This window comes from Aythya marila, assembly GCF_965140915.1.
Source record: "Aythya marila genome assembly, chromosome: 4".
Lineage (NCBI taxonomy): Eukaryota > Metazoa > Chordata > Aves > Anseriformes > Anatidae > Aythya > Aythya marila.
In genome coordinates this window covers 15,612,250-15,637,575 of record NC_139045.1, presented here as the reverse complement: position 1 = coordinate 15,637,575, position 25,326 = coordinate 15,612,250, and the positions used below count along the sequence as shown (strand labels likewise).

Below are 25,326 nucleotides of genomic sequence, written 5' to 3'. Positions count from 1 at the left end.
AACTTCAAATTTGGTGGTAGGAGGTTATTACTCTGTGGCAAAATTGTAAACCTGCTGCTTTGTTTTAAAATTTATTGTTTAAAACCATGGCTTCTGCCCCAATATAGTAAGTTTAGATGTTTTCCTCCTTTTGGGATACTCTAGCATCTCGTATTCTCATAAATGCTTCTTTCATTCAGGAATTACAAAGAAATCAATGCACCAAAGTATAAGGGCCCAGCTCCCCAAATGCATGCAGGTGAAATCGGTTTAGCATTAGATACCAGAACACTAAATGTGTATGTAAAATCCTTATGAATTTTAAGGTACTTGAGGAACAGAACACATTTCTAAATTAAAAACATGACTATCTGATTTACAAGAAAGTAAGAAACGCATCCAGATCGCTTAGCATGATAGGAAAGTGCAATAAATGCAGTTAACACAACATTTCACTTATTGGTACAAAGATATTGACCATATTTTAAAATCTAGTGGTTCTTGCCTTGTCTAGCTTCGTTACCTCAGCCAAAGGTTTAGAAGTTGGCCACAGGATTCATTGAATTCATCTGGTTCAGACAACTGAAACCACGTAGCATAGAGTCAAGCTCCCCAGGTCAAGTAAACTGGACTTTGAAGTCACTGGAGTTACTCTGACTCCCTCAGGCTGGAAATGTATCTCCATGTGACCACGCAGCTCCTTTTGTTGTTATGCTTCAATGTCACATATAAAAACAATCACAACTTTCAGCACATCAGATTTTTGCCAAAGACTATGGCAAAAGAGCAAACATCACAGGAGCTTTTTGTACCCTTGATAGCTTGCAACCAGCAAAGAAATCCAACAGCAGCCAAATTGGTGTGAAAAAGAACCTAAAGAGAGCTTGCCAGCTCCAGTGGTCTTGGTTACCCAGCAAACCATCTCCTTCTCTCGTCAGAAAGCACGAGCTCCCGCTGGCTTCATTCTCCCACTGTTATTCTCTGAGATCATGACTTAGAAGCATCTTTTGTGGAGCTCGGGCTCTGCTTCTTCCAGATGATATTTACTCAGTAGCTTTCAGAAATGCTCAGGGACAAAGAGGAGGTGCTAAGGAACATCCCACGGCTGCCATTTCAGCCCCACACTCACTCATTCCTGACTGTGTGCTTTCTGCACGTCTCTCCACCAGCTGCCCTTCCAGCATTTAAAGGCTTCGGGAGAAGGCTGACGCATTTGGCAATCCCATCTTTTTGTCCAAAGTGGCAGGCTAAGATATATGGTAGCTACGATAAATGGTAACACCTACGTGACACCGCATGTTCATCTTCTCTCAGGGAAGAGAAAAAATCATAGAGGGTCTGCTAATAAAGAGAGTCTGCTAATAAAGCAGACCATGGGCAATTACTACAACAGGGATTCAAATATTCAGTTAAGTATCCTACAAAACTGCATATACAGAAACCCTGAATGACCGAAGCATACACAAATGTGAGATCTACGGGGTCAAACTGTCCTTTGTTATGAAAAAAAATCAGATGCAAGCAGAAGTGAGAGACTGAGAGTCCCTACAAATTATTGTAGGGACATTTAGAATCAATACAGCAGGAAAGAAAAAAGAGTTGAAATATGTAACCTATTGTTTTCTTCCTTCAACATTAAGAATAAAGAGTGCATGAAACAGCAAAAGACGAAAAGCACAAGAATAGACTTTAATTATCATGTCTTGTTATGCACATGAGAATCTCAGCTCATTCCACAGCACTGAATCTTACACAATACTCTTGTCTCAGAGCAGCTTTTCGTATTGCATAGACATCCCAGCCGTAATAGTCTTTACATTTTCAGTTTGGGAATCGCTTTTCCAACCATGCAAATAACCACACTGTTGCTTAACCTTTTGTGATCCCCTCCAATCTCACAAGCAAACATGGAAGTGGTTGCTCTCTAAGCAAATGTCAGCCAACAGATACTTCTCCCCTCTCACTCGGGATGACGGTGAGAAGTGCTCCGTGCCAAACTAGCCTTTCTGAAGGAAAGACTCCTCTTACAACAAAACCTGTGCGGCTCTTTCTTTGGGCAGCAAAAGAACTTGCTCAGCTGAACGACCTGATGCATTTATTAGTTTCTCTGCAGTCATTTTCCTACTGACTCTTCCTCTCTGAAATGTCAGGTCAGAGGCTGAGTGCACTGCTGAGGCAGCATATGAAATACTGCTACAAGAAGGCGTCACTCCTAGTCTTGTTTCCCTTCTGCTGAATTTATGTCCCCACAAGCAAGCTTTCTGAGAACAAATACAACGGGGCACCCCACTCTACTCTCACTGGCAACACCCCTCAGCAAGCAGGGCAAGGCAGTAAACTCCCACTGCAACCAGACAAATAAAACTTCCGAAGGACCTGGTTCAAAAAGACAGCTAGAAATTTTTTCCCCCCATATTTTGGTGAACATTATTCCTGAGCTTTACATCTAACACTGCCTACCCGAATTTCTGAGCCTTTCCTTTGTGAGAGAGCAATATGCCTGCAATAATTAGTTTTGTACCTTAGGGACACATTACTCACTCCAAAGAAATAAAGGATGAGAGACAAACACGGGCCTATTTCTCAGGGGAGAGCCTCATGTCGTTCCACTAGCATCAATGTGTTGTTTTACATCAGCTAAAGCTCTGCCCTCTGGAAATCATTCCTACCTCAATTATATTGGATGAATTTGATTAATCAGGAAGGTTTCATGGGAGCACTGGAGGCAAAAATGACCCAGGTTCTAAGAAAAGGTTACAAGATTATTTAGCGTCAGATGTGTTTCTCTTCTGTACTCAAAGGAAAAGACTGTGTTCTGTGTTCTATGAAAGCTCCCCTCTTCGTAGCTCAGCCACAGCTCCCACTTCTCTTTCCCCCACCAGCAGCTAATTAAAGTACAGCTGTGGCCTGGACAAGACAGGGGAGGCAGAAGTGAAGGTGTGTCAGGCGGGGAAGAGGTCATTCCCCTGCTGCTGGGAGAGAAGCAGCTCAGATGAAAAAATGCCGTCTTTTGCTGCCATAGCACAGATTTGGGATGTTGGCCAAGTCCCAAGGGCTGTCCTCAGATGACTTTGCCATCTCCAGGCAGATAACAATGCTCACCCATCACAGGCAGCTAGAACCAAATTCCGCTTCGGTTACATCAGTGTGCAGAAGAAATGCATCTGACATTTCACTGACTCTTTCCAGGTTTACCACAGGATAATTTCAAGAGATTTCTAGCTCCCTGAGGGCTCTTCGTGCCCCTCACAGATGCACTGAGCAGCCCTACTTCTAAAGCCCCTGTTGTGCAAGGAGGAGCGATAAATAGTAAATGCCTTAAAAGATGAAAACAAGAAGTCAGGGCAGAGGACAGCAGGTTTAGGTTACCTTCAGCAAAACCCAGTGTCCTGTATGAGATTCATGCTATATAAACAGAAGGCTATTGCAAAACCTGACCCTATAATTCACATACCTTACATAGCCAATGTTAAAGACAGAAAGGTTGTCGTGGCAAACCTTCACATTTCCTTTGACCCTTTAGAGCTTGCTGGAATCTCTTCCAGCCCCAAAAGAGAAGTGAGTCAGAATATGGTGTGAGAGGGGACAAGAGGTGGATCCAGATTTGGGTAACAGGCTCCACAGGGCACATTCCCTCGAACCCATTCTGCTCAGGAATTAAACCGCACAAATCCACAGTGGGGAAAGGATCAGGCCTACAACCTGGTTTCACTTTTATTATTTGTTCCTCATGTCCCTTCAGTTCCCACACCGTTCTGAAATATCAATCACCTTGTAGGAAAAGCTTGAAATGAACAATGGTTCCCTGGTTAATGAGTTTCAGCAGCTCCGTCCATCTCACTGGAGCCCTTGGGGTGAGAAAGTTAAGTGCTACTGGAGAAGCTCAAGTGACTGCTCACAACTTCCTTAATATTTCATCTCTTTGTATTTTGTAGTTTGCCTTCTTCTGAGCTAATGTTTGTTTTTCCAAGAGCGGTTATTGTAGTAAACTGATATCAGACCTGAAGTGTGGGAAATGAGATTTCAGTACGTTCATCTCCTGTACTTAATAGTTCATTCGGGAAGGTTACATGGACAGAAAAGAGGCAATCTAAGTGATTTTTCCTCCCGAAGAAGGATGACACCTTGTTCCTAGTGCAATGACGACCTCCCCCAAATCAGGGGGCTACTTAACCCCAGCAGCATTTCTGACTGAACTCAGCAAGGAGCAGTACTCAGCTGGAGGATGGTGTTAATCAGCAGGAAGAGGCGACCCAGCAACACGCATGAGGGTTAGCCTCCTGACGTCAGTGAAACCATGCCGATTTACACCTGCTCAGGCCCGAAACAGCCTGTCCATCCCACCCGAGTGGGGAATTCTTCTGCCTTTGGTATGTGAATTTTAGCCAACGTAAATAGAAAGCGACCCAGTGAAAAGGAAGTCTGTGCAGTTTGGGTTCAAGTTTTCTTTTCTCCTTTTTTAGCATTATCCTTCCTGATCCCCAAACCCTTTTTATTCCTAGGTGCCACTTCTTTCCATTTTCCCTCCTTGATGCCATTGAGCCTCTCTCAACAATGATCTTCTGTGGAAGGAATGATTTTGCTTCCAGCAGTTTTCTTCAGCTGAGAAGAAGCCACGTTTTTCTTTCACTTCAGTGTGAGCACCCTGTGGGCATATCAGTATCTTCTAGTGTTGTTTGGTGTACCTGGACACCAAGACATCTGTGAACACGATTCTCTTCTGTTTGCTCAGCCTATCCCTGCCCTTAAACACACTGTACTTACCCACATGAGTAATGCGTTAGAGAAGATAATGGGATTTTTGAGCTGGGAACAGACTAGGTCCCATTTGTGTGTTTGTTGAAATCTACCATCCAAAACTGTGGAAGAAAAATCAGTTTTCGCTTTCGCAGTGGCAGAGAGCAGATAGTTCGTTATGGTTAATGTAACTCTCTAAGAATGTTTTCTTTTCTAATCTTGCTGACTAATCTTTCTTCTTCTAAAGTTTTAATCTTGCTTTAGGAATAAATGTGTGATATTGTGTTAGAAAAGCCAATCAACTGCTCAGGCTCTAGCTGGGAAGCAACATGAGTTCCCCTTTGTACAAGTTCTTCTCGCATGTGATTGTTTCCCCAGCGTCAAATTCCATGGATTTTAGCAGCTGAAGGGGTACAAAATTTGACATGGTCAGAAACGTGTGCTTCTGAAAACTTATTATCGTTGAATAGCTGGTGCATTCTTGGTGCACTCATGTGCAAACTGCATTTTGAGCGAGCTGGCTGGCATCACCTCTGGGCCTCATTAGCACACACACGCACAGCTCCCCGAGAGGTCTGGCTTGCAGTCCCATCCTCCTCTCAAACATCCCTCTGCCCGTTCCCATGTTTCCCAGGGAGGAGACGCACGAGGCCACAGTGGAGCAGACCAATGTCCTGTATGCAGCAGCTGTCCTCGGATAACCTTAGAGCTGGCTGAGTCTGTTAAACACGATGAGCCCTCGGTCACAGCCAGCCCTGTGGAGGTACGCAGCCCTTGAGGGCGATAACTCACCTGCCAGGAATTAATTACAGCCATCTCATCCCAACATTTAGCTGAGAAGGTTCAGCAGAAACACCAAGTCTCACTGCCTTCTGGCTGACCCTGCTGCAGGCTGCTGGAGGGACTTGTTGCGTGCCAGCAGCCAGGCAGCTCCTGCTTCCAGAGCAGGCTCCGCCAGGGTGACAGAAAGCAGCAGCACCTGGCTGCTGAGCACAGAGCGCACAGCGCGGCCACACACACAGCTATGTGGCTGAGTGGGTCACACAAAACTGACCAAAACACGTGGCAAGAGCCAGCATGGGCCCTCAGCTCGCTAGTTTTCTACCTCAGCCAGGGGAGAGACGAGGGATGCCTGCGCCGCTCGCACACATACAGCACCAGTGCAGATGGAGTGCACGTGCGTGAACCTAGTGCAAAGGCCAGAGCTTACACTGGCACAGAAGTACTAGGTGGTTATAAATACGCCAGCTTTAAGAAAAGCTGCTTCACTCCCACAAGCTGCTCTGACAAGGCCTAACGCTACCAAAACCTCTTTCCCTGGATTAGTGCTACCCCTCGATTTAGAGACAAGTCTTAGCAGTTATTTGGGATAATATTTGGAATAGCTGAAATAGCAAGGTTGAAATAACAGGACAAAACAGCTCCCCCCCAAACACTATCAAGCTCATTATTTTTAAAACATTTCATTTTTTCAGCTTAAATTCAATTTGTATTATTTGCTTTGATTTAGAAGCTCAAGTTATTTTTGTGAATCATCAAAGCTAAGGATGTTATTGAAACAAAGCATCTGGATCAACTGCGAGTATTTCTTTAACATCCAGTGACCCAAAAATCCATTTTTCACTTAGCTCCAGTTACCAACAGAAATAAGGAAAGAGAAATACCTTCTGCCTCTGTCTTTCTTCCCTGTAGATTTTTGGCAGTTCAATACATGGATATGATATTATTTGCAAAGCAACACGGGGATAGAAGGGGTATCTTAACTGATCACTGTTTTATGGACGGCCAAGGAGAGATTCAGATGACTATGCTACAGAAAATATTTCATGGATTTGTCTCAGACAAGGGCTGCTAAAAATTGTTTTGCACAGTTGCTTTGCAGTGTTGTGTTTGTGTGATCGTTCCCAAGCACGCCTTGACAATTCCTGTTTACAGCCAAATGCTTTAGGTAGGTACGTATAAGACAGTGTACGTTTATCCTCCTTAATCAGGTCATGGAAATAAAGGGGTAGCAAGACACGCAGGTCTTTGTTGAGGTGTGTGCCCCGAAGATGCACTCTGGGGAGTCAAAAATGTAGAAAGCAACCCCCTTTCGGTATGAAAATACACAGCTATGAAGACTGTAGGTCTTTGCCAGCATTTAATTCCCTGTGTGGCAACAAAATCTCCATTGACTTCAAATAGATGATGGAACATGTAAGAATTACTTTCATAAGTAATCTTCCTTTTTCCATACCTGTGGTTCATCTAAGACATCACACAATAGGTACCATGCTGTTAAGAAGTATGAGAAATCCCAGAGGAAGCTGACTAGATTCCCCAGTTTGGATCACAGAAAGGATTTGTACAATAACAGCACGTCTATGCGACTTGCTAAGCAGCCAAACATGTCCAACACATGAGGACAGAAAGCACATCAATCCTCTATTCAGATGGCAATGCTTTTTTGGGTTGTGCATCCCACTATCATAATCCTCTCCATCAGAGATTGCTACAGTCTCCAAAAACTCACAGAGTATTTACTCGCTTGTCCCGACACCCACTGTGTTATTTTCAGAGATGTCTTCCAGGGTACACATGAAGGGAAAATTGCAAGCCACTGGTGCTTGGTAAAAGAAAAATAATTATCTCCTGCACTAGAGTTGAACCTCTAAACAGGGGTTTGGTGCATGGATCTCTGCCAGCAGGTACTCAACTGCAAACAAGTCTGAAGATTAGAGAAGGTGACACTGCCTGTTTTGACATGGAACAAGTCATTTCCAGTCCTCGGCTTGCAAGATGTACATCAAGCAGAGAGAATAATGCCTACCAGTGTAGCATGTTTTTCTAAGCAGCGCACAGCATACACATCCAAAATGTAAATCAGTCAATATTTATCCTGTGATTTATCCTGTGGATATTATTTATCAGTACCAGCTGTTCATGAGGCCCCCACTCACGTGGAGATGCCTTTTCTTTCAAGTAACATGCCACTTGGAAGAGCCCAAACTGCCTTTTTTTTTTTTTTTTTTTTTTAGTATCACTGGTAATTGAAAAATATTAAAAGTCAGTTTCTCCTTAATATGAGCTGTGCCTCACAAATGTAACTACACAACTGCAAAAATATCAAAGGATTCATTCACCTGTATCCCTGACCTGTTGACTAATCCCTGTTTGATTCATATTACTTCACAGACTACAGTGGATAAAGGGGCCCATAAAACATTTTTTGTTATCCATTGTAAACGTGTGTCAGTAGCCAAGGATGAAATGAATCAGTATTTCTTGCAAGCAGAAATATGATGCTCTCAAGGGGAAAAAAGGAAAAAAGAAAAAAAAATAAAAATAAAAAAAGCTCTTTGTATGAAACCAGGAAGCAATAACCTGCAATCCTGAATGACTTTGTGTTTTCAGATTCTTCTGCTGACACCTCTCACACTGGAATAACGCTAACAATGCTGCATAACGAAACCAAGTCTACATTTGTCAGCCAGTGTTGATTTTCCTGACTGCCATTATCTCTCCTATTATTAATTTAATATAGCCCTCGGCCACAGGCCACATGTCACTGGCCAATATCTGAGTGGCCAATGCTGTGCTTGGAGGAGACACAGCGAGCTGCAGGGGGAGCAGAACCCAGGCAGGACGCACTGTGCCAGCTCTTGAGGCGACCGTGAACATGTTTGAGAACTGCCAATCTGAGAGGCACTTCCTCGAGGTCACAGTCCAGGAACTACCATTGTCAGCTCCATCTATACATAGGTTGATTCCCAGCCATCATTACTGCTCCTATACACAACACAGTTGGTGTTGTTGTTTCTTTTTGTTTTGTTTTGTTTAAAAAGAGTAACCACGTAAACCAGTGGACGTCATTACCTGCCCAGATAAAAGATGTGTTCCAAAGCATCACAACGGCATCAGAAATATAAAATGCACTGGAAAAATAGCCAGGGATATTACCCCATCTGCTCCTTCCTGACAACTCTACCTCACTACCTACATTTTCCTAGGAGCATAATATATCCCTTGCACATCTAAGCAGGTTTTGAAAGAGGATCCTGGCAAGTTTCAGCTCTTTTTCACTAGAAGACAAAATATCAAAATAAGCCACAAAGATAGCAAGGAATGTCATTCACTGGTTCTACAAAGTCTAGATTCATCCATGTTCAAGCAGTGCTTTACTTTGAAAGTCATATTTTGACAGGAGCAGGGCATCACTACTTAGCAAGTAATAACAGTGCTGGAGTGTGAGTCTGAGCAGCAAGAACAAGGCTGCTTCCACAAGCAGGCAAAGTGCAGCCCATGGTGTTGATCCCTGAAAGGCAGGGATGACAGGTTATTTTGAAAGGGTTGAAACATTTATTTAACATTTTTATAGCAGCTTATTTCAGTTTGTTTTTTTCAGTTGTTGTTTTCATCTCAAATTCATCTGCCATTTGTTTTAAAGGGTTAGGCAAAGCTTTTCAGTTCAACGCAAACATCCATTTTTTTTCTTTTCTTTTTGTCTTGCCATAGTTTTGGTTCAGGGTATATAAGAACTAGTCTCTTTATATGGGCCACGAAATCAAAAAGATTTCATAGTTTTACATTCTTTAAGCTTTATGCGTATCAGAGATTATTTTTCACCCCATGGTTAACATGCAGTGACTAAATAAAAACTATAAAACTGAGTAAACAACCAAACTCATAACACCACCTTCTCCAAACACGTGTCTCCCCATATGCTCTCCCTCACCCAAGCAACACACATGTACACAGATAAACAAAATGATAAAGGAATTTTGAAATCTTCAGGCCAACAAAATTCCTCCTTTGGTCCCTTCCTGATCAGGCCCATTGGGTTTTCAGCAATTTTCTTCTTGGCTTCTTGTTTTGGCAAGTGCAGTAATGCCACTAAGAATTTACAGCCCCTCTGTTCTACTCCAAAACCAAAATAGCTAACTTGAACCAGGAGGAAAAAAAAGTAAATAAACCCACAAAAAAATCTAGCTCTTTGTCAGCTGGAATTTCCACTAGTGCCTGAGGGATAGAGGAAACCAGAGAGCACACTACAACCCAGCAGGAAATATTTCTGACCATGATTAATGCTTCCTTTAACAGTGCAACAGAATCTTTCCAGATCTTTGTGGATCTTTGGAAAAGCTCCACCACTACTCTCCAGGCCATATTTTGCTGTGAAAACCTTATTACATAACAGAAGCATTAATTAATTCAGAGCAAAATAAGAAAAGATGTATTATCCTAAAGATTTGGCGAACAGGGAGGGGAAAGTTAAGAAAGCCACATGCCTTTCCTTTCATTCCATGTGATTATGTTGTGATAATGCCCTCTACAGACCTGTCCATCACTTGTGGGCTCAGGTCAGAGAAGCTCTCTGACCCGACCAGCTGGGTGACACAGGGCAAACAATGATGAATTCAGCCTCAGTTGATCTTGCCAGAAGGATCTCAGACTTGCCTGTTGAGCAGCTATGAGACAACCACATTTTCCTTTTGTCCATCTTCTTTTTTTTTTTTTTTAATTTATTTTGGATGTGGAGTTTGTGGGAATATGCAGTTTGGAAAGGCACCATCTCTCATGTGCATCCAGGTGGCTTTCTACCCCGGGCCTCCTTACCTAGCTCCCAGATTACCAACTTTAAGAAAGTGTATTCATTCACACCTTTAATTGCTTGAACACCTGCTCTGGCACAATAAACTTGCTTTGCAAATTTCTAGGTACTGCTACAGAAGATGGCCAATGATCTCCCACAGATGTAGGGAGCTGTACAACACTGGCACTTGGATTCAATTCAATTCACCATTTTCCAATTATGCTACAGAAAAGCAGACAGACTCAGACTTGTACTGAGCTTGGCCTACAACAGGTTGCAAAAAGCACAAGGGCAGGCTGCAGCTTCCTGTGAATTACAAAGAAGGCTTAAAATTGAGCTGACTGATGCATGGGGCAGCCTTCTTAACTAAGCCCCAACTGTATGCTGTCACTAGCCAAACGTTGTGAGCATACTAAACCAGCATGAAATCTTTTCTTTAGTCCTTTCCCCCTAACTCTCACATTTCTATTTTGTGTGCTAGCAGCTAGCTTGCTCTGTTGCTATTAAGCACTGATTTAAGTCATCATGCAATCGTTCTGTGGAGACCCCTCTAAATTCAGTTAGCTATTACCTTTCAATTCTATATTCCAAAGTTTATTCTGACTGAACTCTGAAATTTTTGTTTGTTGGTTTGTTTATTGCATCCTGGCACTTTATGGGATTACAAACTATAAACACACCCAGCAGACAGACCCCTCCATATATCTAAATATACCAATTGCACCACAAGCACTGCCATCTGCAACCAAAACATCTCCCAACAGCCACCTGCCACCACCCTCGCCTGCTCAAGACGCAGGAGAAAGAAGATGGTGCTACAGTTTATCCCAACAACACTGGCTCATGGGATCGCACCTTTGTTCTACTAAAATACGCCACTGACTGACCTTCTATTATATCTCTTCACCAAAAGCCTGACCATCTCACAGAGCAGGACTATCACACCCTCTCAGTGGCTCAGCAGTGACTCAGAGGGAGCAGGCGATGCACTGAACCACTCTGTGTCATTTCTTGTTGCTTTCAGAGTCTCCCATCCAAGGACTGACACAGTCCAGGCCGTTAAGTTAATGCGAGCTGACAAGATCACAGCTCAAGAACAATAAAATATATAGAACAAAAGATGCTTACCCTGGTTCTCTTCAGCTCCAACCAGCAGAGGAACCTTTTGTTTAAGCAGCTGATGAGATACACAAGAAGTCACAGAGATGCAGAGTCACTCAAGTGCATTTTTGTTTCTGCTTCTCCTCCTAACTCTCCCATTTCTACTGATGCGCTAGTGGCTCACTCTCCATCAATCCCCATTAAACATTGATGTAAGCCACAAACAGATTTTGGTGGTGGTGGACAGAGAAACCTCCAAACACAGTTCATTCATAATGTCTGATAACTGATTAAATAACAGCCAGCCTTCAGGAAAACACACATTAAGGTTCTCCCTAATAATTTTTCGGTATGCTGCCAGTCTTCCCTTTTTAGAAAACCATTATATGTGCAAGTTTCTCAGTTCTATATACAGAGTACGGCCTCCCCCCAGTCTTGCTGCCTTTCAACACCAGCCACCAGAAGCTAGAGACAGAAGCATTTCCAGGTCTTTTGTTTACAACGTGCTACCCCAAGGGACTAGACTGCATCTTACCTTAGTCTTTATGTGGGCTGTCTCCCTAGCTTTACTGAAAACTCTGTACAACAACAAAGCTATGATGTGCATGGGAAGGACAATTTTTAGATCTACTCCTTACTAATAGATGGGGCCACAGGTGCTGCCTGCTAGAGTAAATTAGAGACAGACTCGTGAAGAAGCACAAAGACTCCTTTTCCCAAAGTAGAAAAAAATGTCAGTAAATCACAAATATGAAGTTTTCTGGCAAGCAGCCTTGGGGAGGTGTACTGCTCTTTGCATCCCCTGCAGAACAGCACAGAAGGGTGCCTGGGTCCCTTGGCCAAACCCAATTGCCACTGACTACAGCTGGAGCAAGAAAAGGACCTTGGTTTGGAAAAAGTGGCTGCTTTGCACTGTGGGGCAGGGATAAGCAGGGATACCCTGCTGTGCCTGTGGCTGACAAAGAGGTTAAGTTGCTGCTCAAGAAGCTGTGAGGGCAACTTAATCCTCTACAACAACAGCCTGGTGCTAAGAAGCATCCACGGGCCTGGGGATAAGAGAAAGCGAAAGCCCCTTCCAAGGGCATTCATTTCTACACCAGTCTTGTGTTTTTCCCCCTCACCCACCTCCTTCCCAGCCTGGTCTCTCCAGCATTAGTCTGCATGGGCTGTCTGCAGAGACATAACAACAAGAGGTGTACTTGGAAAGCCTGCAGAAACTTCTTAGCTTGAAATCAGAACTGTGCTGAATCCCAGAAGAACAAAAAATGTTTGAACTTGCCTCCCCAAAAGTGTTGTATTCATTGACTTGCAAGCATGGGGAACAGTGGTAGTAATTTAACCTAGGGAAGAGCGCCAACAACTTATTTAATTGCAGAGTTTGTGCCAACACCACCACAATACAACTATTAATACAAGTCTGCGGTACAAGACTAATTCTTCTAACCTTTTGCTGTTGCCGTATAGTCAGGTCAGTGGCTGCATCCCTTCTGTGCTGACGCTATTCAGCAAACACTGGCAACTGATTTTAGGCAAACACGAAATGAAGCAGGGCAGGAGGAGGAGGGGGACATCATTGACAAAATGAAGATCCCCCCACGACCCCACCCTTCTCTGTCCAAATGTTTCTCATTTCTTTCTCTGTTTCCAGTCTCTCTCTTGAAACTAGAAACGTGTTCTGCCATGTATTTGCTCCTGGAAAACAGCCAGATCTTTGGTCTGAATTCCATCAGCTCATTTCCCAGTTTCTATGAGACTGCATTTGAGTAATGTGGCTCTCTCTCAATCCACTGGCAAGTTAGGTCATTGATCAATACATAAAAATCCGAGTTCTGACATTAGGGACAAATCCACTTTTCCGAACAAAGCGTTCATCTAAATAATGCATATTTTAACAAAAGAAAATAAAAAGTAATAACTGATCCAGTACTACCACAAGTTTCCAAGAATACAGTTATTCTGACAATTACGTGCCACTGCAAACATCTCTAGGTCCAACGCTACATAACAAAACTCCAAGCAACAATTACTGAGGCAGTGAAGTCACCAATGCATTTGCAGATTCACTCACCCTTGCTTTACCCTTCACCCATTACTGTATTTATTTTTCTCATATTTGCATCTTGTGACTGTATCATAACTATAAAATTGGAATCCTCTGAGTTAATTTTTATTGCATTTATAAATAGCACAAAGGGGTCCTAGTTGTCAACTGTGGCTTGCTGGCACTGTCATGGTAGAAAAAAATAAATATTGATTACAAGCTGAACAGAACACAAAGAAAAATACTTCATTTTTTGCAACATGCAGTGGACTCCATGCTCTTCCTCTTCTTCTGAAATAAACATGCCACAACACGTTATCTTCACAGATCTTGGAGACCCTTCTTGCTTCTTTCTGCTCCATGAAACTGTTTCTGCTTTGCACCCTCGGAAATGGATCTGTTTGCCATGTCTTCAGCAGGTATTTGCATAATACTTTTACCTCTGTTTTATGTGATTTGACATTTTGCATTTATCTATGCTTCTAAAAGCAAAAAGTCATGGAAACTCTTACAACTAATTGCAAATGTGAAGATTTGGCTTATTTTCTATGATTTTCAGAAAGCTGACTTCACTGGAAAGGCAAAAAACAAAACAAAACTGTAACAGTGCTAACAAGAGCTGACACCACAGATAATAAAAACCAATTGCCTGAAGACTTCAGCATCGTAAGTCATAATGTCAAGTTCAGAAACTGATGCGGTGCTGCTAATAACCATTGAAAAACAGCATCTCTTCCATCCCTATTGCCTGGTACTTGAAATGTTTTAACTGTGAAGACGGACAGGACAAAACTGCTTAGGGCAGCACTGCAGAATGTGTGACTGAAACCCTGTAGATCACGGAACTATGACATTTGTCAGCCAAACCCGTCATTCGCCGGCACGTCGGAAAATCCCCATTCTTGAGTGAGAATAGGGAACGGCTTTCAGGCCGGCAGATTATCTGGAGGGGTCTGTGGGAACTGCAGAACATTGCACCTGCCTGAAAAATGGCACCAACCCAGCACAAGACGTTTCCAGAGGGGAAAGTTAATATATGGGAGGAATGCACATAAATCCTGTTATTTCTTAATGGGATTTGGGAGCTTATTTCTCACCCTGTGCTTTGAAATGTATCCCACAGCCTATTCTATTAATGAATTTAAGCACAGTGATTTTCTTATCAGCAGGAATCATTCTTCACTGAGGTTTGAATTATTTTTTTCGGCGGGATTTTTTAATGCAAGTGTGAAAAATTAGTATTATGCTTGAATACCAGTTAGGATGTTAACAAGCTGTGTCCTGGATAAGCTGGTCTTGTCTGTTCCTGTTGTCCTTTTCCTAATTTCAGTTGACCGGGAAACCTGGAATCATTTATTTATTTATTTTAAGCTCATGGCAAAGTAACAAGACTTGTGGAAACAGAGCTAGGCAGTGCGTGGCTGAAAATGGGAAGACCAGAAATCTATTCCCAGCTCAGCCACATGAATGAACCTCTACTAGCCCCTCTCTTACATAAAACAAACTTAATTAAGAAGGTGTTTTTTCGCTAGGAGTGCAAAATCTGATACACAGACATAGACTGTATTTTCACATCTAGCAACACGGAGCTCCGTCACTAGTGTGTGGTAGTCTGGGCCACGCGAGGCTCCGATTTCCTCATCTCACACGGACTAAGCAGGCTTTGTCCTCTTCAGTCCCCACGCTGGCAGGCATTCACAGTGCAGAACACACAGTTGACTTCATAGAAGAAATCCACGATGTGAGGTTGATAGGGCTGGGTGCTGGGCAGCCGGAGGATGACAGGCTCTCCCGACAGACAAGCTAGTCCTGATGCTGAATTATGTTTTTGTATTATTAACTGGATATTTCTTGTTCCACGCATAAAGGTAAGTAGGTTCAGGTCAAAAAGGAAAGCCTCCACTAGGCAAGCCCAGAAATGTAGCCTGCAGCCTCCGGAATGATGGCAGAACACCCACCAGTTCCTGTTGGTTGTGCTCAAATCCAAACCCTACTGCCTCAACTCTCAAGTGAGAGATTTGCCTCCTGGGTTGACAGACACCGACACATTTTAGGATTATCTGACACAGGTCTTGGGTGTTCTTTGCTGCCATCAGATGGTGATCCCCTCAGGGCTTTGGCTAGACACAAGTAAGTGGCAAAGATTCTGTGGTTCAGCAGTGTATTTCCAAAGGACTCTGTACATTTTTTCTTTGATTTCCAATGTTTGTTGGCAAGCCAATTACAGTTCAACTTATTTTCACGTTCAATGATCCCCCCCCCCCCCCCCCCCCCAGTTTTGAGCACTTTCTACAAAACAGATCCATGCTGGATTCACGTTTCACAGTTTGGAGATTTATCAAAAGATCCTGAAGGGAAGTACTGATGAAATTTGAGATTAGCTCAGCTCCAGACACGTTACTGATGATGGATTTTCCTTCTATGCCTTGAGTTCCCAAGAAACGTGGGAAAGGTTGAGTTTAGTGAAGCCTTTCACAAGCAACCATCTATTCTGCCCAAACACCGCTTTAAAGAGCACATTCTCTGGTTCTCATGCTAGGATCAGTGTGAACTTTAACTCTGATTATACCTGCTACAGCTAAGTGAACAAGGGTATATGGCATTTTTCTGACTACTCTCTTTCAGGTAAGCTAAAGCCAGGCCAGGACTGATGAAGGCTCTATTTACTGACCCTAAGGATTACATGTTGTGTTTCATTACATGTGATTCCTCTCTGTCCAGGAACCTGAGCAGAAAATATATTCTCTCACACCTTTTTATGACTTTGAAGGATGTTACACTATGTAGCCTTCCGCAACTCACAAAGTTGTGATACAGTAGTGCAAACTTGGTCTTTTAGAGGAGAGATTTCTGTGGGCTTGGACTGAAACTATGCAGAATGGGTTCATCTCTGGTAAGGATGTAACCTGAAGTACGACTGGTCAAGTGGAAACAGACACCTGTCAGTTTGTCTCTACTCAGCACGCCAGTGTGACATTTCCAAGAGTAATTTTATTCTGCATGCATGTTCACAAAAGTCAGATGGCTGAGCTTCCTGTGAACCTCAGAACTCATCTGTGCTGATCTTTGTTAACCAGGACAACCAAGGTAGTCCCAGCAGATGGGGTCATCGTGATGAATCACAGACCAACTGGCCCCATCAGACAGCAGATCTGCAGTCTGAAAAGCTCCTACTGCCTTGGCTGGGGCAGCACCAGTGCCTAGCAAGCCACTGCTCCCATCAGTCAGTCGGTTTGTCTGCAATTGCTAATTCAGTGCTGTGGCATTGAACAGAAGTCTTTTTGTGCTGGGGAACGATTGGCAGCCTAATGGAGGGGGCTAACAATAGAAGCCTTTTCATCGAGCAATTCCCTAGCTTTAAGAAAAGGTAGATGATCCTGTCCCCAGTGCTGGCATCAGCAGTCTTTGGTGAGGCCCTAATCTGAGCCCTGAGAAACAAGGAAGAGCAGTGAGGAATTGCCTTCTGCTTTCTGGAATGATTACAGCATCAATTCCCTTCTTCTCTGAAAGCAAACACCCACCCCATCCACATTTCCCTGTCATCTGGGATCAGGCACCTGTCTTGCCTACTACCAGCCCAGCAGAAGGTTTATTTTGCACAACAAACCCCTCAGCTCACCTTTCTCCAATACAAAATGTAACAGATATACTGGGTGAACAGAGAGAAGGAAATTGTGAAAAAGTCACTTCTGTTGTCCAAGCTGATTTGGTCCTTAATGTTTTTACTACAACCCAGAGAGGACGCCAGGCAGTGCTGCTTTCTGCTCACAGGACACCCTCCTGCCTGCCTCTGGACAAAGACCAAGCACAAGCAATCACATTATGGCTTAGTCCTAGGCAAACCAGTGCCCACTGACTGCTTTCCCCCATGAAAACAAGAACTGAAGGAGTAATGAACACACCAGCTCCCTGTGCCCTGTCAGCTGATGCAGTTAAGAATCACCTGAGTGCTGGTCTCTTGCCTTTTACATATTGCTCTTTTTCTTTCCTTACGCATGAAGAACACGTTTATAGGGACTTGCCATACTATACACAGCATCAGTGTCTATGGTCCTAAATGCTCTGCAAGAAGGCATGAGTGCAACAAGCTGCTTATGGCTTGAAATGGATCTGTTCATCAACCCACTCGTAGCACATTGGAAGATAAATAATGAAAAGGAGCATTTTTAAATATTAACAACACAGAGGCCCTAAGCTAGTCTAGGACAGCAATGAGAAAAATAAAGTCTTATGTCTAGCCCAAAGAGAATAAACATGGAAAGTTTCAAACAAACAAATCAAAAAACAGCCTTTTGGGTTTTGTTTTGTCAAGACTGCTGGAATGATTCTCGCTGTGTGTCCCTAAATGCTCGATGAGCTCACTCAGGTGAGATGAACAAGGCATCACCAACAAAAATATTCGAGGAGCAGCACAGGCATGGGGGCCTCATGGAGGACAGTCTGATCCAGTGCTGTACGCACTGGTTGCTAGAGGGCTATTCATTTCCCCAGAAGCTGGATCGAGCTTTTAACAAGGTCTAAACACCTTACAAGAATTCAGGACTATTTCTCAGGCTCTGTCCCAAGCTATTCCTATTATTATTAAACTTTTATTGCTTCCTACATCCCTGCTGAGAGGTAAACCTCAGAGTTTGTGTCATGCTTCTGGCATGAGGTCCCTGTAAATGACCTATCCTTTTGAGTTCAGGGAACCGATGAACTGCAGCACAGCATGTGAAAAGTGTTCCCACATAGCTGCTATCCGAGAAAGGAGGCTTTAGATGCCTTAATTCTTAGGCAAGAGAAACAACTCTTTTGTTAATATCATCAACACGGAGCTCAAAATAAAAGCACATTTCAGAGGCCTGTAACAACCGAAGCTATTGCAAAGGTTTGTGTGTAGCAATGAGAAAGTGACCGCTGAAATAGATCGCCTGGCCCCAGAACAGTTGATACTGAATCATGTTTATTACCTTGAAAATTCTCCCAGCCAACCAAGAGGGAACAAACACTTCTGTTCCCAGACTGCCTTTGCTGCCTAAAACAGTTGGCGTTTTCATTTCAGTAATACTGCTCTTACTGCAAAAGATGAACCAAAACAGTAATATGCACGTTTTCATCTGTGCGTGCTTATGGTTTTGAGACCAAAGGAAATCAGGTTCCAATTCAGCATTCGGTATCAACAGCAATCACTTGTGCATTTCTCATGGCATTCCTGGTTCCAGGTTAAGACACCATTTATTTAACAAGATTTCCACTGTGAGCAAATCTCCTCAAATCGGAGCCAAAATTACATGGTTCTGAACTACAAAACTGGCACAATCAAAAAAGGAAAGAAAAAGGAAGATGAGCAATATGAACTATGATCTGAAAACAGAGAAGTGGAGCTCATTATTAGGGATTTCACTTCTACTGTTTCTGAAGTATTAGTGACATTTTTACATAATCTCATATTACCTTTTGAACACTAATGTATAGAAGAATAAAACTGTGATTTTACATAAAGTAAAATAATAAAAACTTGACAATCTTCTTGCCAAAGGAATATTTGATAACCACAAGTAGCAAATTTTCTTGAGATCTAGGCTAGATTCTTTGAAGTCTACAAATTTGCAGAGCTCACTCAGCTGCGAAAAATTTAACATAACATGCTCATTCTGGAGTCTCTTTCCTCCTCCCACCAAAGCCTTTTTCCTCTTCACCTCAGGAGGACATTTATTTCTTTCAAAACACGGGGAGAAACTGTGAATAGTTCTAAGTAAAGAATTTGATTGACAGCTATTCTCTAAGCTCATATAAATGAGAAATTCTTCCTTAGGAGGAATGTAAGACCATAGTTCCCTTTCAAATTCTCACCTACACAATTCCCTGATAATGTGTTTAATTCCACAGAATCAATACGAGAGGCAAATCACCTTTTGTTAATTTTCAGCCTCTGCTCCATCTTTTTGGATGCTGTCCCACTGCTAGCCATTAACATTCTCGTGCTGATTTAGGTACTGATTTTTGGACACGCACTTGGGAAAAGGAACATCCAGCTGACATTTTTTGCTCATTCTTCTAACCTTTCCTGGCACAAAATAAAATGTTGGGGAAATTCCACAAAGCTTGTTTCTGAGGATCCCTCACAACCTTGTGCTTAGGTGGCCCATCAGGAATACCACACACAATCCTGAAGCACTGTGGACCAACCAGCAGCTCCAGAAAACAAAGGGAACTTCCTTAGGCTCCCAAAATGGCAAAGTGCTGTTCTAGGCCAGTCAGCACCTTGGATCTCCATCTTGCTGACAGCATTAGCATTTCCAAATTTCTTTTTATTGAAAATGAGTATGTTCTTTTAAATGCCCTACGCAGCCAGAATCACGAAGTACTATGATTCTGCAGCCTTTGCATGAAGAGTTGCTTATAGTCAGTCAAGAAACAAGACAGGAAAAATAAGGGACTGTCAAAGCACCTTCCTACATGGAGAGAGGAAAACGCAGGTCAGTTGTTCTAAGTTTATTTACGGTCTGTCCTCCTCTACCTCCCGCAAAACACGTTCAGAAAATGCCTATGCTGAGGACTTTGAAGTAACCATCCTCAGATTTACAGGCTTGTCTTTCCACAGGGAAAAAAGAAGAGTGTTAGCTTATAAAGGTCATCTGTTTTAACTACCTAAATTCATGATAGCTGCACAACCAACATTTCTGACAAGTTGATTAAGTCTTGGTTCCATGATGTGCTGAGCATCACAGCTGATTCAGCAAAGCATTTACTAGCATGTTTAACTCTACGTGTGCTTATCTGTGCATTCAACCACATACACAACAAGCAATTGAGCTGCCTTGTTGCACAGGAGCACTGCAACACATCTATATAGCAAGGTGACTTAGCTGAGAGGCTGTGGGTAGCTTGCTTTTAGTTGAAAGAGCTGCCAGAAGATAGTAACCAGACTAAAACTGTTGTTTTAAGTCATGTTGCAAGCTTTCAAAAGGTACCAACTTCAATATTTATTTTAATCTAAATTTTTATTAAACACTAAGGTAATTTAACACCACTTTGTCAATGCAAATAGATCCTTAAGCAGATGTAAATATTATTTATTCACCAGAACAGAAAAGAAACCTGAAGTGAATAAAATTCCTACCTTAATTCTGAATAATCAGAAATGAAAATCTGACATCCATATTTTTTTTATATTTATAGGTAACATTACTTAGAATTGTTGTTGGATCATTCCTAGAGCTGTACCTGCATATGTACTGCTAGTGCTCTCGCGTAAGTACGAGAGGATCTGCCTTGTAGTATGGTTCAATTTTTTGCTTCCCGCAGTTCCTCCTTACTTCCCAGAAGAACACCGAATTAGCTTAATTACTGATATGTGATTCGATTCTTCCTGAAGAGTGCCTAGTGAATTCACACACGAGAATACAAACACAAGAAGAAATGAGTTTTCCAGCTGAAACTGGAAACCAAAAAGCAGCTATAGGTGCTGTGCATATTCTGGAGTGCACAAGCTTTTCTTCAGCAGTCACCAATGCATGAGCAAAACAACATAATGTCAACACTGACAGCACAAACCAAGCATCAGCTACAAGTTTAAAAAAAATACACATTTTTGCAGTGCTTTTCACAGAAGGCAGGCACAAGTCAGAGAGCTCCCAGTGGCGCCACGCACACTCCAGGCATGTTTGACATTAAGGGGCCTCGTTGTTGTGGAAACCAAATCCCATAGATTAATTAATGTTCAGCAGCCAGAGCCATCTCTCTTCCTCTCTCCTCCCTGCCCCCAATTAAAAAAAAGGGAGGGTGGCACTTTTTACACTGCTCAAGAATGTCAAAGTCAAAATAAACTCTCAGTTTCCTCACAAATGTAGAACACTACCAAAAAAAGTGAAAATTCTGACAGAAGTATTAGTCCCTCATGTTTATAAAATGAAAAATATAAGACCATTTCAGAGAGGCTAGTTTTGCTTCCTGTGGCTATGCCAATCTCCAGTGAAGTCCCGCAAGAAACACAATTATGTGAAATTTCTAAAATTCCTTTATGATGACAGAACTTTTAATGGAAGTCCTTTTTTTTTTTTTCTTTCAACATGTAGATGGCACAAACCACAAATAATTTATTTCAGGTGAACTATTCAAGTGACTGACAGTTAACATGTGAGTGTGTTTGCACAGTCAGTTGCAGGATTTGAATAAAATTGAGTATCAGCATTTTCTTCCAGTTGACATCAGTTCTGATCCTTTGAATTCCCCACGTGTCCCAGTTTATGTGAGAGAATGAGATCAGATGAGAGTGCATACGCACCTAGCAGCTCACCACATAAATGCGTACTATGAACAAGAAGAGTGCACCAGACAGGTAACATAAAAGTGAAACACACCTGCCACTAGAGGTTAAATTTCAGCATTACCAAAATCCTATTTTCAAAACTGTTTTAGGGCCATAGGTAAAACCTATTTCAGTATTCATAGATTCAATTTCATGCTTTTGAAACCCATTTTCTTAAAGATCTGCATCTTCAGGTACCTGATTACTTTTTAAAGCTCAGTTCTGATGAGAATGAGGAACTTTCTCTCATTTGTTTCTCAAAATATCCTTGTCAGCTAGAACACAAATCTTGAAGGCGTACCACTCTTATAAGATAGCAAGTAGAAAGTACATAGCATGAGTACACCGCTAACATAACATATATGCATACCAGATAGGAATAAGTATTCATTATTATTCTTCTGTTTCTCCACACAAAGTACTTATTAGCTGACATCACATCATGTGATGAGAAGCACTTACTTTCTTTTCTCTTCAGAAGAGGCTGTTATGGATTACTGAACATGCTCAGATATGCTATGATTTCATGACATGAGATCACTGCATCACCTCATGAAAAGGAAATCCCCTTCTCCCATTCATAAAGAGAGTGTAGTGAAATAAATAGAGCCAATTTCTAAAAGCAAAAGTACTTCCTGTGGGACAAAATCTGTACTTTGATAGTTAAACAATGCTGAGAGTTCTCACATGCTGCTCAAATAGGTAGCTCCTGAGCAAATCTACAAGACATTTGAAAACCAAGCCAAATACAGTGCCAAACCATTTCAGGGTTATTTTACGACTCTTGCTCTTTAAATCAGGCACAGCTCCTAGCTTGTTAGCATTTTATTTCAAATAAAAAATATATATGTACCTTTGAGATGATTAATGGCTCCCCGTGCTCCAGTCCACCTTTCAGTGTGAATCCCCATGGAGCGCCTCCCTGAAGCAGTGCCTCCAGGTAGATGTATCTTCCTTTACGGGCGATGCTGGACTCTGAAGATGATATGCCAGTGCTAATGTTGTCTAACATCCTCATCTGTCCTATCGCATACTCAGTCAGATACAAAACCCACTCGGGCAATCACAGATTAATGAAATTGCAAATTAAACTTCTCAGAAGCCATTCCTAAACATGTGAAACAAGAAGCAGCTGAGACGGACAGCTTTTCTTCAGAGCTGGAGTCCAAGGTGATGGGCTAGAGATGTTTCCCAAGAACATTTCAGCATGCTGCTTCTCCTTCAGAACCACGACTTTTTACTGCTGTTTCAACACTGTGCTTTTCCCATTCCCAGGTATTCTGGGCATGATAGCTTCGTTAAGACTTATCTTCCTGTCCTCAGTATATCAAATTTAAGTTTTTTAAAAAGGTTAGACATTTAAAAGCCATTGGCCAGCAAATTGCCAAAATCCAAACAAATGCTTCACTTGTGATTGATTATCAGTCTTTTCTTCCTTTCTGCGTGCAATTTACCATTACAATGGCCTTTTTGCCTCAGCCCACTGCACTAAAAGAATGGAAGCGTCTTCTCCCTCTCACGCTCTCGGTTACTCTGTCCGCTTACTTCACAATTTTCTGACCTGTCATAAAAAAGGCTGGGGGAGGAGGAGAGAAAAAGTCCATCCCGAAAACTATTTAGAGGGGTTTCAAATGCGAAATAACCCCACATTTATTGGATTGAAAAACGCAGAAAGTCTATCAGCAAAACTGGAGAAGCAGGTGAAATTAATCCTTTGGGTAAAATGTTAAGAGAATAGCTGAGCTCTTTTCATTTTCTGTGCTCTCTACGATGATCTGCCAGAGCTGCAGCAGCTACTGCTGCTGTGAGAGAGGGTGAGGAAGTGTGTGTGTGTGTGTGTATGTGTGAGAGAGAGAGAGAGAGAGAGAGAAGGCAATGGATTAAGGCAAGAAAAGCAGCGCTGCCCAATTGTGCACATCAAGCATGCAGCTATAAAATGCAGTGTGCAAAAGCTGGGGCTCACTCTTATCATGCCTCCGGAAACCAACCATCTTTCCATTGTACTTGTCAAGGAATTGCAGCAATGCAAACTGCCAGTTGCTGAAAATACAATGGACCTGTTCCAAATCAACACAATGGAGCAGTGCAAATAATTTTATTCTCATCAAGTGCTTCTCTTCCACATGGTACCCACCAATTTCAATGGACTTACTTGCTTTCCTCCAAACACTGTTGACCACGTTTTCCCAAAATGTGGGATAAGAACCAGTGGCAAGAAGTTAGGATATTGTTCTGAATGGAGGCAGTCACCATAGAATTTAGAATTTACGGCTGTGGATGTGTCTATCAGTGTGCATGTAGGCTCAGGCATTTGTCTCATCGCTTTAGCAGGTGTTGACTTCACTCCTAAAACATCACAAGAGGTGTTCGCAAAAACTTCCACTTCGTATCCGCACTTGAACAGGCTGATGGAGAGGGCAGCCCACAGCCCACTCCCCTTCCTGCTTCTGTACCTGAGCAAACAAATACAGGCAGTGCCTCAAAGGTGCCCACACTTCTGTTCTCACAGCCCCTGGGACGTGCTCGGGCTTTGAAAGCAGTGAAGATCTTGTGTTAACAAACCCATAATGAATGCTACTGTGTTCAGACTCTAGCCACTCTAGCCATGGGGAAAGAGCTTTGCAGCTTTAAATCTAAAACCAAAACTCTCCACATTAGTTCACAGCCTTCATACCGCCCTACTCCAAACCCCTTTAAGATGCAAGAGTTTCCCCACAGCCTTTTATTTCTCCCATGTGTCCCAGCTCTCATTCCCAATCGCCAAGAGGAAGAACAGAGAAAAGAGCCCGCCTCCCTTGTTTTTCATGGTAGATGATCCTCAGTCCTTGCTTATATTGAGCTCTGTTGTTCCCTCTGCTTCCCTCCCAGGTGCTGATTTTTCATTAGCTTCACATCATGGTCAGTCTCACAGATTGCTTTTATCCAGAACTCACCCTTTAGCCTGTCTCAAATCAGATTTCTGTAGTTTCAAACACTCCTAGTGTTTCAATGCAAAAACCTTCGGTTCAAGTCCCTACAATGAGCAATTGATTTCTGTCCCTCCACAGCCCCTGCAGAGACAGGTTAAGTCTCCAAAAGCTGCCTCTTGAGGCCATACATCCTCCTATCCATAACCATCAAGACTATTTAAGACTGTGAGAACATGCCTGTCTATTAACAGGCTAAGGTAGTCTGGGTTATATCCATTTTGAAGAAAAGATGTTGTCAGTACACCTCATGTTTGCAGACACCAGAATTCCAGTAGGAGCTGTATTATGGTGCTGACAGCGGTTGGTGTGTTACCATCATCTTTGCTGAGTTACCATCATATTCTGCTGAAGTACTGTAGTTCATTTTGGGTGCTGAATACAACAACCAAAATACAACTTTTTTGTCAATAGCATCATGAAATTTCCGCTTACCGTAATAAACCAAATTGCTGCTGTATTACTAGAACCGTGTGTTTACTGTCTCCTGAGACACCCCTACTGCTTCCACATTTGCTAGTCCCTTCAGTCCTACGTAATTCTATTTCAGCTGTACAAAGGTTAGCATACATTTTCTTACATAGATCAGAAACCCATGAACAGCTACGAGAAAGGTTTGATCAACAACCCCAAAAAG

At 42.5% G+C, this 25,326-nt stretch overlaps 1 protein-coding gene across 1 annotated transcript in view; it reads right to left on the bottom strand.

Moving 5' to 3' along the window:
• SHROOM3 (shroom family member 3) overlaps window positions 1–23,159 on the bottom strand; it is a 139,051-nt gene extending 115,892 nt beyond the window's left edge. Inside the window, exon 1 of the mRNA XM_082759424.1 lies at window positions 22,577–23,159. Within this exon, the coding sequence (XP_082615550.1) occupies window positions 22,577–22,741 (165 nt within the window). The 5' untranslated portion in view covers window positions 22,742–23,159. The remainder of the gene's footprint in view (window positions 1–22,576) is intronic.
• Between the last annotated feature and the right edge of the window lie 2,167 nt (window positions 23,160–25,326).